General features: G+C 34.1%; 1 protein-coding gene across 1 annotated transcript; it reads right to left on the reverse strand.

The window, feature by feature from the left end:
* Positions 1-401: 401 nt before the first annotated feature.
* On the reverse strand, positions 402-4,622 carry LOC133547421 (uncharacterized protein K02A2.6-like). Its single transcript, XM_061893097.1, has 2 exons — positions 4,480-4,622; positions 402-1,967 (listed from the first exon to the last, which is right to left on the reverse strand). The coding sequence occupies exon 2, from the start codon at positions 1,834-1,836 to the stop codon at positions 640-642; it is 1,197 nt and encodes a 398-aa protein (XP_061749081.1). The 5' UTR covers positions 1,837-1,967; positions 4,480-4,622; the 3' UTR covers positions 402-639.
* Between the last annotated feature and the right edge of the window lie 9,826 nt (positions 4,623-14,448).

Genomic DNA, 14,448 nt, shown 5'->3' on the forward strand with positions numbered 1-14,448 from the left:
TGCCTGAATTAAATGAACTTAATAATGTCATATCACAGACCACAGACTATCAAGTATTCCATTTGAATTAAATCTAAGTTTAACTTTGTCACACTTTACCGTATGTATGGTTATAATTATTAAATACAAGTGACAAATGAGCATTCTGCTGTTTACCGGTAAATTGTCTTAAGTAACAGTACAACAAACGTCCACTAGATGGAGGCAGATGACAACAAATGAAAGTTAGCTGACGTGAACAAGTGATGAAATCAGATATCGTCTAACATCGTTAAACACACACATTTCACAGCTAAGTATGATTCATTGTGTACTATAAACATTAAAGATAGGTACATACTGTTTTAATGTTAGATATCTTATTAAATGAAGACGCACACACAGAGTTGCCGTTCAGTCATTTTACCGGGTAACTTCAGAGTGATGCAAACATCCGGGTGCACCCCTCAAATCCCACCGGGTGAAACCCCTACATTGTAACATCTCCCCTTTTTTGAAAAAAAAACAAAAAAACAAAAAAAACAACAGAGAAGAAAAAAAACAACAACAGTCCCACCCAATTGTAAACAAAGGACCTATGAGGGAAGAACAGCACAACCGTGCTTTAACTAAACACGGCAGTGAAACACATTTAGCTCCTTAAACAAAGTCCCGGAGGTGTGCAGGCCTCCTAACAACCCTGCCGAATCTGGTGGTGACACCAGCTTGTGTCGTCTGAGGGTCCGGCTCAGCTGGTGAGCAGGATTGTGGTGTGACGTAGTCAGGTGAGCATGGTTGTGGTGTGACCCCACCCGGAGTTGGGGTGGGCGGGTTCCTGCCAGTTGCCTCTGATGTTGGTGACACCCCTGGCGATGGTCTCAGGTGTCTACGGTTGCGTCTCAGCACAGTCCCATTCTCCATTTTTACTGCATAGGACCTATTCCGGTCCTGTCGCACCACTGATGCAGGTGCCCAGTATGTGTGTCCGGCCACCTGTGACTGCACTCGCACCCGTTCTCCATTCTGAAGTGGTCTCAGGGGCTTTGCCCCTCTGTTGTAGTAGCGAGCCTGCCTGAGTTGGTTTTCTCGCACAGCTGAGTCAGTGTCCACTACAGCAGGTTTCAGTAGATTCTCACACATTGGTAACAATGTCTTTGTCCGACGGCTCATTAGTCTCTGAGCTGGACTGGCCTGAAAGCCTTGTGCTGGGGTGTTTCTGTGAGCAAGTATGGCCAAGTAGGGGTCTGACTTTGCCTGCAGTGCTTTCCCCATCAGCCTTTTAGCAGTCTTGACAGCAGACTCTGCTTTTCCATTGCTTTGAGGATAGGTAGGTGAAGATGTAACGTGTTCGAATTCCCAGGCCTGGCTAAATCTTTTGAATTCCTGTGAGCTATATTGTGGGCCGTTATCAGAGAACACCACGTCAGGCACACCATGGCGAGCGAAATGTGCTTTCAGCTTATGGATAACCGTGGTGGACCTGGTATCTGGTAGATAATCAACTTCCCAAAAATTGGAAAAATAGTCCACTGTCACTAAGTACTCATTGTTATTGAAGGTGAATATATCTGTGCCCACTTTTGCCCATGGCCTTAGTGGGAAGTCATGGCTCTGTAATGGTTCTTTCTGTTGCCGTGTGTCTTTTTCTCTGCAAACTTGGCAGTTTCCCATGTACGTTTTTAGCTGTTCATGCATACCCGGCCAGTACACACATTCTCTCGCTCTCCTCAGGCAGTTTTCTATCCCTAAATGTGATGCATGGATCTTTTCCTTCATTTCTTTTCTTAGAGCCGTCGGGATGACTGCCCTCTGTCCTCTAAAGATGACATTGTCCTGTACGCTTAGCTCATCCCGCATATCAAAATACGGCCTCACCTCATCCTCGACCTGCCCTTTATCATCTGGCCACCCCTGCAGTATTCTTCGTTTCAGCACCTGAAGGGCCTGGTCCCGTTCTGTCTCAGTTTGGATTCTCTGCCGTCTCTCCTCTGAAATGGGCAAATAATGAATCATGTTCACAGTTTCAATTTCAGCTTCCACTGACCCCTCAGTTGCACATTCCGGCAGGTACGCTCTGCTCAGTGTATCAGCTACCAGCATAAATCTGCCTGGAACAAACACTACTTCTATGTCATACTTTTGAAGTCTCAACAGCATTCTTTGTAAACGCTTTGGGGCGCTAAGCAGTGGTTTCTTTGTGATTGTTTCCAGAGGTTTATGGTCAGAGTGCACAACCACCTTTCTACCATACGTGTATTGGTGAAACTTTTCCATCCCAAATAATATAGCCAAGCACTCTTTTTCTATTTGTGCATATCCTCTCTCAGTGGAGGTGAGTGCCCTGCTGGCATATGCTATCGGCTGGCCTACCTGGAAGAGCGCTGCACCCAGTCCGGTTTCTGATGAATCACATTGGAGAGTGAGGTCCTCCGTTGGGTTGTAGTACTTCAGTACTGGTGCTGAGGCTATCATTTCTTTAATTTTCACAAAGGCAGTTTCCTGTATGTCAGTCCACTCCCATATCACATCCTTGTGAGTCAGTTGCCTCAGGACCTCACAGCTATCTGACAGGTGTGGGCAAAATTTTGCAAGGTAGTTAACCATTCCAAGCAATCTCTGAAGGCCCTTGATGTCGGCGGGTCTAGGCATTTCCTGTACTGCGCGTACCTTTTCAGGGTCAATTTTCAAGCCCTCCGATGTTAGTCTGTGACCTATGTACGGCACCTCCTTCTGCTTCAGCCTCAGTTTGTCAAAATTCAGTTTAATGTTGCATGTTTCGCATCTCTCAAGGAGTTTTTTCAGTTTTTCGTCATGATCTCTCACTGCCATTTCCTGATTTTCTCCTTCACCGATGATCAAGATATCGTCAGCTATAATGCGCACCCCTGGTAACCCATCAAGCGCCTGCGTAAGCCTGTGCTGAAACACCTCAGGAGCCGGGCTGATCCCCATCGGCATTCTCATCCATCTGTACCTTCCGAAAGGGGTGGCAAATGTTGTCATGTAGCTGGACTGCTCTGTCAACTTCACATGCCAGAATCCATTCTTTACATCACACACTGTGAATATTCTTGCATTTGCTAGGTCTGGTAGGACATCATCGATTGTTGGCAGTGGGAAATGTTGTCTCTTTAAGGCTTTGTTTAGGGGTTTAGGATCAATGCAGATTCTCAATTTTCCAGATGGTTTCTTAACCACGACCATGCTACTGATCCAATCTGTGCTCTTTTCGACTGGTGTGATGATTCCTCTTTCCACCAGACTGCTCAGTTCCTCTCTAAGTGGATTCATCAGTGCCACCGGAACTCTTCGCTTAGGTAACTTTACTGGAGCTACGCTGTGATCCACTTCCAGATCATATGTCCCTGACAGGCAGCCATCTCCTTCAAACACCTGTGGATATCGTTCTCTGATCTGTTCTTTCTCCGGAGTATTTTCCTCACTGCCTGTGTGTTGGACAATCTCATCAATGGCCATGATATTTTCTCTTTGAATCCTCACTAGATCCATGCCCTGTACTGCTTTATTGCCAAGTAATGGCACAGATGACTGGCCATCAATCACCATGCATTCAAGCCTATACAATTTCCTGTTTCTCGGATTCCTTATTTTTATCCTGCATTTGCCCAAAGGCTTCAGAGTGCTTTTGTTGTACATGACAAGGACTTGCTGTGTCTGCTCCAGTTTTGTGTCTGGGTTCAGTAGGTGTATTGGGATAATATTGCAGCTTGCTCCACAGTCTAGCTGAAATTTCACTGGCCTCTCCCCCAGCAACATTGTCGCGAACAGCTGTCTCTCCTGTGTTTTTTCCTGCCCGTCTGAGTGAAGGCTTAATATTTCCTGATACTCATCCTCTGTCTCTGCTACACTGTGTATTCGTTTGATCTGTGAATCTGAAGTTTTGCATTTGGACGCAAAGTGATTGTATTTGTTACATTTGCTGCAGACTTTCCCATAAGCTGGGCAGCTCTCTTTTTTCCACTCATGTTTTTTTCCACAGTACTTGCAGTTCTTTATTTCTTTCGGTCTTGCCCCCTTTGCTTCAGACACTCTTTTAACTGCATGCACCTCTTCACCTACTTGCCCCTCGATTGTTTTCACATTTTCCTTCGAGAGATCTGCTGCTCTGCATATTTGGATGCTTTTTTCCAACGTTAGATCTGTCTCGCGCAGCAAACGCTCTCTCACATGCGAATCATGGATCCCGCATACAATTCTATCCCTAATCAAGGATTCTTTTGCAGTCCCGAAATTGCATGTGTCTGCGAGCACTCGTAGGTCAGTGACGTACTTGTCAATCGTTTCGCTAACATTCTGGTTTCTGGAGAAAAATCTGTATCTCTCAACAGTTTCGTTTGGTTTAGGATTGCAGTGTTTGTCGAACAGAGTTAGTAATTTGTCTAGCGTTTCCACTAGTTGCTCCTCTGGTTTAAGTGTAGTCCACAATGTTTTCCCCAATTCTCTGCCTGTTTCTCCAATCAAGTATTTGAACACTTTTACCTTTGTCTTGTCGTCAGAATCTGCTAACGTTATGTCCACATACAGTGAAAACTCATCTTTCCACGTCTTCCATGTTTTCGCCAGGCAAGTAGAATTCCAATCCAATGTGGCGGGAGGTTTCAAACCGAATGCATCCATCGTTCTTTTCCGTTGTAAAATGCTGTCTTCGGCTTCCTCCTTCACCTCAACTTCTTCATCTGACATTCGTAAGCGCTGTTGTGTTCGGATTTACCGCTGCCACCATGTTTTAATGTTAGATATCTTATTAAATGAAGACGCACACACAGAGTTGCCGTTCAGTCATTTTACCGGGTAACTTCCGAGTAATGCAAACATCCGGGTGCACCCCTCAAATCCCACCGGGTGAAACCCATACATTGTAACACTCCGGTGAAAACTATAAGATTTAATCTTAATTCTGCTTTTTTTTTTTTTTTTAAACTGACAACGTTGGTCAATTATATGCATGCATATCCCTCTGGGTAAATTCGACCCTATTAAGATATAGATAACAACGATTATGTCCAAGACACGAAGAGGGAAGCAATCAGAGTCACCTGTGGCCGTAAACGAGCCTGAGGCTAGCGCTGAGATGGCGTCATCAACTCTGGAGAAGATGCTGGATAAGATACTCGAGTCTATAAACAAACGTTTTGACATGCTTGAGGAAAAGCTTGAGGCTCTTTCAAGCAAGCAGTCGGCACTGACCAACCGAGTGCAGGACATGGAGCAGCAAGGTTCTGAACACGAGCGCCGCATTGAAGCGCTCGAACAAAAATTGGCTCAAACGCAGAAGAGGAACGAACAATTGGTAGCTAAAATAGACGAATTGGAAGGGCGCTCAAGACGGAATAATATAAAAATAGTCGGGATACCAGAGCAAGAAGAAAGGGAAGACTTACGGATTTCGTTGCGGACCTGATACCAAAGTTGTTTGGAGCGAGTAACTTCTCCAAGCCAGTGGTGGTGGACCGCGCGCACCGTGTCCCGCTCGCTCGCCATGGTAACGGCAAGGGACCCAAGAATACACTTCTACCAGGATAAGGAGCTACTTCTTCGACCAGGAGCTGATCTACAACGGCCTGCGCGTGTTCCTGTTTCCAGACTACACTGCCGAAGTGACAGCGCAAAGACGGGCCTTTCGAGAGGCAATGAACATGCTGCGGGAGAAGGAAATCAAGTTTATGCTGCGTTTTCCAGCTCGCCTGCATGTAGAGTACAACGACCAGGTAAAGGTGTTTACCTCTCCTGCAGACACTAAGACCTTTATTATAAAACATTTGAGTGACTAATTATCAATAATGGCTCTACCACACAAGGCTTATGATAAGTATAAAAGCAGAAATACACTTTTTCACTGAGGTTTATTTCACCGGAGGTCGCAGGAAAAAAAAAAAAACACTTCACTGCCGAGCTACTAATTGCTTGGGGCAATGAACGCAGCTACGAGCATGTGCCCTGCGCCTGAAGATGGGGGTGGGGGACTCATGGACTGGGGAATCGTCCAAAACATCATCTTATGGACATCACCACAATGGAGATTTCACTCCAAAACATTGAACTACACACGATGGGAACCGAGGGAGGGGGGAACAATGGGGTGTGAGTGTTGTGTATGTGTGAATCTGAGCATGAATGTGGAGGAAAGAGATGTACAATCATATTTCAACTTACTAATTACTAAGGTTTTTTTTTCATGTAAGGACAAAAAAAAAAAAAAAAAAAAAAACCTAAAACACCATAATGTCAACTTGTAAGAATAAAATCACACTAGTTTCATGGAATGTTAGGGGCTTAGCCAAAAATATTAAAGCAGGGAAGGTTTTTTCCCATTTAAATTCATTAAAAGCAGATGTTGTATTCTTACAAGAAACACATCTCTGTAAAGACAACCAACACAAACTTAAAACAAGCTGGATATCTCAGGTTTATCACGCACCCTTTACTTCACAAGCTAGAGGTGGAGCTATTTTATTTCATAAAAATGTGCCTTTCATACTTACATCAAAAATAATTGACCCTAATGGGAGATTTATTTTATTGAATGGTCATATTACATCCTATCCAGTAACTTTTTTGAATATCTATGGACCAAACACTGATGACTCAAACTTTTATCATGGAGTCTTTGGTCTACTTCCTGATGATAGCTCCTCTCATATCTACATTGGTGGTGATTTTAACTGCCTTTTGGACCCCACTTTAGATAGATTGTCAACTAAATCTCATGTCATTGCTAACTCAACTAAAACTATTAATAATCTTATGAGATCAAGAAATATCATAGACATATGGAGAGTAAAACACCCTAATAAAAGGGAGTATTCATTTTACTCCGCTGTACACAATTCCTACACGAGAATTGATTACTTTTTAGTGGAAGGCTCTTCCCTCTCCAATGTCAGTAATCCTGAGTACCATAGTAGAATAATCTCAGATCACAGTCCTGTGAGTTTGCAGATTCAAATTGATCTCCTTAAAATCAAACAAAAATGGAGATTTAATCCACAACTATTATTATCTGAAGATTTTAAAGAGTATATAAACAAGATTATCCAAGATTTTATTGAGGTGAATGATAACGGAGAGGTCTCAGACTCCACATTGTGGGAAGCTCTTAAAGCTACTGTGAGAGGATATATCATTTCATTTGAAATCTCAAAACAAAGAGAAACAAGAAAAAGGCAGAGAGAATTAGAAAAAGAAATTAAAGAAATGGAAAAAATTCATATAAATTCTCTTTTGCAGTCTGATTACAATAAGATGCTGAAACTGAAAAATGAATACAACTCTCTTCTTCATGGGGAAGTATCTAAACTCCTGCTGAAAAATAAACAAAAACATTTTGAAATATCCGATAAACCACAAAAACTTCCATCTAGACAGCTCAAAGGAGATCAAGCCAAAGCTGCTATTCACAAAATATGCTCAAAAACAGGTGAAACATGTACAGATGTAAAGGATATCAATAATGTCTTCAAAGACTTTTATTCAGAATTATATAAATCTAATTCAGCTATATCCGTTAATGATTTAAATGATTTTTTTACCTCATTAAACTTACCTCAACTGAGTCCAAATAATCAGAATTCTTTAGACAACACTATTTCAACTGAAGAACTGCAAAAAGCACTGAAATCTTTCTCCTTGAATAAAAGTCCTGGTCCAGATGGATTTGGTGCGGAGTTTTATCAAGCTTTCAGTGAAATACTATCCCCTATAATACTTAGAATGTTAAATGATTCTTTTGTGAACAACAAACTTCCAAGTTCTTTGTATGAAGCCCATATATGTATAATACCAAAAAAGGGAAAAAATCCACTTGATCCAGCCAATTATAGACCTATCTCCCTGCTCAATTTAGACCATAAGATTCTAACTAAGGTACTCGCAACCACATAACAGAAATGATTCATCCAGATCAGGTGGGTTTCATCCCGGACAGACCTTCTTTTGGCAATGTACGGAGATTACTGAACGTATTGTACTCAGACTGCACAGGAAACAAAAAGGCTGCCGTCCTGACTCTGGATGCTCATAAAGCTTTTGATTCAATTGAGTGGGCTTATCTTTTTCATGTTCTCAAATTATTTGGATTGGGAGAAAATTTTATAAAATGGGTTAAAATAATTTATTCTGCACCAAAATCATATGTCATAACTAATAATGTAATATCGGATAGTTTTGAATTACACCGCGGAGTGAGACAGGGTGACTGCCTTTCGCCCTTACTCTTCAATTTGGCCCTCGAACCACTGGCTATTGGTTTAAGAATGAACTCTAATATTAAAGGATTTTCAGTGGGCTCATCAGAGAGTCTCATCTCCCTTTATGCAGATGATGTACTTGTTACACTCACTGAGCCAGAAGTTGCACTACCACTTCTTTTAGAATATGTAGACTCTTTTGGTAGAATATCTGGTTATAAAATAAACTGGTCCAAAAGTGAGCTTATGTTCCTAGGAGATAACGTTGAGATCAGTCAAAATCCAGTTAAAGTCGCAGAAAATTACATATCTTATCTTGGCTTAAAAATATCTAAAAATTATGAATCATTACTAAAGTTGAACTTTATTGAAGCCTTTGAGAAACTGAAAGTGTGTATTGAGTATTGGAAGACCCTACCTCTCTCTATGTTAGGCAAGGTGAATGCTATTAAAATGATCACTCTGCCCAAATGTATTTATCTTTTTCAAAATTTACCAATTGTAATTCCTGTAGATTTTTTCAAAAAACTTGAATCTTTAGTTCTAGATTTTGTGTGGGGATGTAAAAAACGCAGAATATCCAAAAAGCACTTATTTAGATCTACAGAGGAAGGGGGACTGGGTCTTCCAATGTTCAAAAATTATTATTGGGCATCAAATCTGAACGCATTGACCTATTGGAAGATGGGGTCCCCAAATAATGAATCTCTTCATTCTGCTCCCTTATGGCTGAAATTGGAACTGCAGTCATTAGTGAAACCTTATACATCATTGCTATCGTTACTTTTTACTAAACCAGTCTCTTCAATTAAATCAATACGTCATAGTGTTGTAGTACGAAATTCTATCAAAATTCTTTCTCAAATTAAAAAACAATTGAATATTTCCAATGTAACTATGTATTCACCAATATATCACAATCATGCATTTATTCCATCGATAACAGATAAAACATTTTTTGACTGGTACTCAAATGGAATTAAATGCATCAAAGACATTTATGTCGAGGACAGTCTTGTGTCATTTGAGCAATTGCGAATCAAATTCAATTTGTCCCAATTCAGTTGGTTTTGCTATTTGCAGGTAAAAACATTTATTAAAGAAAACATTTCAAAGTCTCAGTTGGTAAATGAAAAACATCCTCTTTTAGAACTATTAAATTTACCACCCACAAGTAAAAAGTCTATGGCTAAATTTGTCAGCTGCTTCATTATGTCCATGACATCAGCAGACAGTGTTCAAAGAGCATGGGAACAGGAACTAAGAACAACAATACCCAATCAGCAATGGGAACAGACACTCTCTCAAATTCACAAGTGCTCAATTAACAGCAGACATAGGCTCATACAGTTGAAAGTGATTCATCCTTTTTACTATTCGAAAGTTTGATTACACACATTTTATCCTGATACATCTCCACTTTGTGATAAATGTAAATCTGCTGAAGGATCATTGTCTCACTCCTTTTGGGGATGTCCAATTATTCAATCATTTTGGTCCAGCATTTTCTTTTTTTACTCGGGGGTATATCAGAGACAAATTGTCCCTGATAGGGATATGATCTTATTTGGGTGGTCTTCAGAAACACAAAAGCTTCCAAAACATATTAGAACTGTGTTGCTGCTTGGGACGGTTTTGGCCAAAAGACTCATTCTCAGAGACTGGAATACTCTATCTGCACCCAACTTCAGGAACTGCTTAAATGAACTTGTGAATGTAATGACTCTTGAAAAAATAAGATTTATAAACTCTACAAATATGAATAAATGGGAATTAACCTGGAAACCTTTACTGACATATATTGAAGCATAACTTATAGACATTTAAAGGAAAACTAAACTGCCATTTTTTTGTAGTTGTATTCCTTTTTTATTTTTTATTTTTATTGTTATTATCTTTTGTACTGATTCAACACTACATTTGTTTTTCTTGTGTCACTTCTGATATGGTTTTGTCATGGTTTACTTGCTTTTTTGTTCAGTTTTTTTTTTTTTTTGTGATTATTGTTTTGTATTGATCAAGCCCTGTAACTTTTCCTTTTTTTTCCCTCTAAGTGTGTACGGTGGACAGGCCCTCGGGAGGTGATCTTGTGAACACTTGCTGAGGATCCTTGATGCCGAGGTATGTTCATCTATTTTGCTGTGATCTCGATAGCCTGCTGATCGTGAGCCGCAGCGGGATGGATGGATATATATGTATATATATATATGTATGGATATATATATATGTGTGTGTGTATATATATATATATACAATATATGGGTATATTTTCTAATAATGTCTGTACTGTAAACCTTGAGTTGTTAAAGTTCATGTGCACCTCTCTCCTCAAGTGTGTATGTGTGTGTTTATGAGTGGATGTGACTGTTTGTCATTTTAACTGTAAAATCTAATAAAATATATTTGCACAAAAATTGAACTATTAAATATGTTCGATAAGTTGTAAATAAAGCTGCAAAACAGTTAAAATCACACAGATAGAACGATACTTAGCTTTTTTGCAACAAGAGCAGTCAGCGAGCAGTCATTCACGTTGACCCGGAACGTATCAAATACATGTTTAGTGTATAATATTAAATATATGTTTAGTTTATTAAAATTAAATACATGTTTTTGTATTAATATTAAATAAATGTTTAGTGTATTAATATTAAATATATGTTTAGTTTATTAAACTTAAATACATGTTTTTGTATTAATATTAAATACATGTTTAGTGTATAAATATTAAATACATGTTTAGTGTATGAATATTAAATACATGTTTAATGTATGAATATTAAATACATGTTTAGTGTAAAAATATTAAATACATGTTTCGTGTATGAATATTAAATACATGTTTAGTGTATTAATATTAAATATATGTTTAGTTTATTAAAAATTAAATACATGTTTTTGTATTAATATTAAATACATGTTTAGTGTATAAATATTAAATACATGTTTAGTGTATTAATATTAAATACAGGTTTAGTGTATAAATATTAAATACATGTGTTTGTATTAATATTAAATACATGTTTAGTGTATGAATATTAAATACACGTTTAGTGTATGAATAATAAATACATGTTTAGTGTATAAATATTAAATACATGTGTAGTGTATGAATATTAAATACATGTTTAATGTATGAATATTAAATACATGTTTAGTGTATAAATATTAAATACATGTTTCGTGTATGAATATTAAATACATGTTTAGTGTATAAATATTAAATACATGTTTAATGTATGAATATTAAATACATGTTTAGTGTATGAATATTAAATACATGTTTAATGTATGAATATTAAATATATGTTTAGTGTATGAATATTAAATACATGTTTCGCGTATAAATATTAAATACATGTTAAGTGTATAAATATTAAATATATATTTAGTGTATAAATATTAAATACATGATTAGTGTATTAAGATTAAATACATGATTAGTGTATAAATATTAAATACATGTTTAGTGTATTAATATTAAATACAAGTTTAGTGTATAAATATTAAATACATGTTTAGTGTATAAATATTAAATACAGGTTTAGTGTATTAATATTAAATACATGTTTAGTGTATAAATGTTAAATACATGTTTAGTTTATGAATATTAAATACAGGTTTAGTGTATAAATGTTAAATACATGTTTAGTTTATGAATATTAAATACATGTTTAGTGTATTAATATTAAATATATATTAAGTTTATTAAAATTAAATACATGTTTTTGTATTAATATTAAATACATGTTTAGTGTATAAATATTAAATACATGTTTAGTGTATTAATATTAAATACATGATTAGTGTATGAATATTAAATACATGTTTTTGTATTAATATTAAATACTTGTTTACTGTATAAATATTAAATACATGTTTAGTGTATTAATATTAAATATATGTTTAGTTTATTAAACCTAAATACATGTGTTTGTATTAATATTAAATACATGTTTAGTGTATGAATATTAAATACACGTTTAGTGTATGAATATTAAATACATGTTTAGTTTATGAATATTGAATACATGTTTAGTGGATAAATAATAAATACATATTTAGTGTATTAATATTAAATACATGTTTAGTGTATAAATATTAAATACAGGTTTAGTGTATTAATATTAAATACATGTTTAGTGTATAAATGTTAAATACATGTTTAGTTTATGAATATTAAATACATGTTTAGTGTATAAATGTTAAATACATGTTTAGTTTATGAATATTAAATACATGTTTGGTGTATTAATATTAAATATATATTAAGTTTATTAAAATTAAATACATGTTTTTGTATTAATATTAAATACATGTTTAGTGTATAAATATTAAATACATGTTTAGTGTATGAATATTAAATACATGTTTAGTGTATGAATATTAAATACATGTTTAGTGTATTAATATTAAATACATGTTTAGTGTATTAATATTAAATACACTTTTAGTGTATAAATATTAAATACACGTTTAGTGTAAAAATATTAAATACATGTTTAGTGTATTAATATTAAATACATGTTTAGTGTTTAATATTAAATACACTTTTAGTGTGTACATATTAAATACACGTTTAGTGTAAAAATATTAAATATATGTTTAGTTTATTAAAATTAAATACATGTTTTTGTATTAATATTAAATACATATTAAGTGTAAGAATAATAACTATATGTTTATTGAATGAATATTAAATACATGTTTAGTGTATAAATATTTAATACATGTTTAGTGTATTAATATTAAATATGTTTAGTTTATTAAAATTAAATACATGTTTTTGTATTAATATTAATTACATGTTTAGTGTATTAATATTAAATACATGTTTAGTGTATTAATATTAAATACATGTTTAGTGTATGAATATTAAATACATGTTTAGTGTATAAATATTAAATACATGTTTAGTGTATTAATATTAAATCAATGTTTAGTGTATAAATATTAAATACATGTTTAGTGTATTAATATTAAATACATGTTTAGTGTATGAATAACAAATACATGTTTCGTATATGCATATTAAATACATGTTTAGTGTATGAATATTAAATACATGTTAAGTGTATGAATATTAAATACATATTTAGTGTGTGAATATTAAATAAATGTTTAGTTTATTAAAATTAAACACATGTTTTTGTATTAATATTAAATACATGTTTAGTGTATAAATATTAAATACAAGTTTAGTGTAAAAATATTAAATACATGTTTAGTGTATGAATATTAAATACATGTTTAGTGTATGAATATTAAATATATGATTAGTGTATAATTACATATATGTTTAGTATATGATTATTAAACACATGTTCAGTGTATTAATTTTAAATACATGTTTAGTGTATGAATATTAAATACATGTTTAGTGTGTAAATATTAAATACATGTTTAGTGTATAAATATTAAATACATGTTTAGTGTATTAATATTAAATAAATGTTTAGTTTATTAAACTTAAATACATGTTTTTGTATTAATATTAAATATATGTTTAGTGTATGAATATTAAATACATGTTTAGTGTATTAATATTAAATACATGTTTAGTGTATTAATATTAAATATATGTTTAGTTTATTAAAATTAAATACATGTTTTTGTATTAATATAAAACACATGTTTAGTGTATTAATATTAAATACATGTTTAGTGTATAAATATTAAATACATGTTTAGTGTATAAATAATAACTACATGTTTAGTGTATGAATATTAAATACATGTTTAGTGTATTCATATTAAATACGTGTTTAGTGTATTAATATTAAATATATGTTTAGTTTATTAAAATTAAATACATGTTTTTGTATTAATATTAAATACGTGTTTAGTGTATAAATATTAAATACATGTTTAGTGTATAAATGTTAAATACATGTTTAGTGTATTAATATTAAATATATATTTAGTTTATTAAAATAAATACATGTTTTTGTATTGATATTAAATACATTTTTAGTGTATTAATATTAAATACATGTTTAGTGTATAAATATTAGATACATGTTTAGTGTATTAATATTAAATATGTTTAGTTTATTAAAATTAAATACATGTTTTTGTATTAATATTAAATACATGTTTAGTGTATAAATATTAAATACATGTTTAGTGTATGAATATTAAATACATGTTTAGTGTATAAATATTAAATACATGTTTAGTGTATTAATATTAAATACATGTTTAGTGTATAAATATAAGTGTATGAGAAACCAAACTTATGTAAAAAAAAAAATAAAAGAAA

This window comes from Nerophis ophidion, unplaced genomic scaffold (assembly GCF_033978795.1).
Source record: "Nerophis ophidion isolate RoL-2023_Sa unplaced genomic scaffold, RoL_Noph_v1.0 HiC_scaffold_99, whole genome shotgun sequence".
NCBI classification, from domain to species: Eukaryota; Metazoa; Chordata; class Actinopteri; order Syngnathiformes; family Syngnathidae; genus Nerophis; species Nerophis ophidion.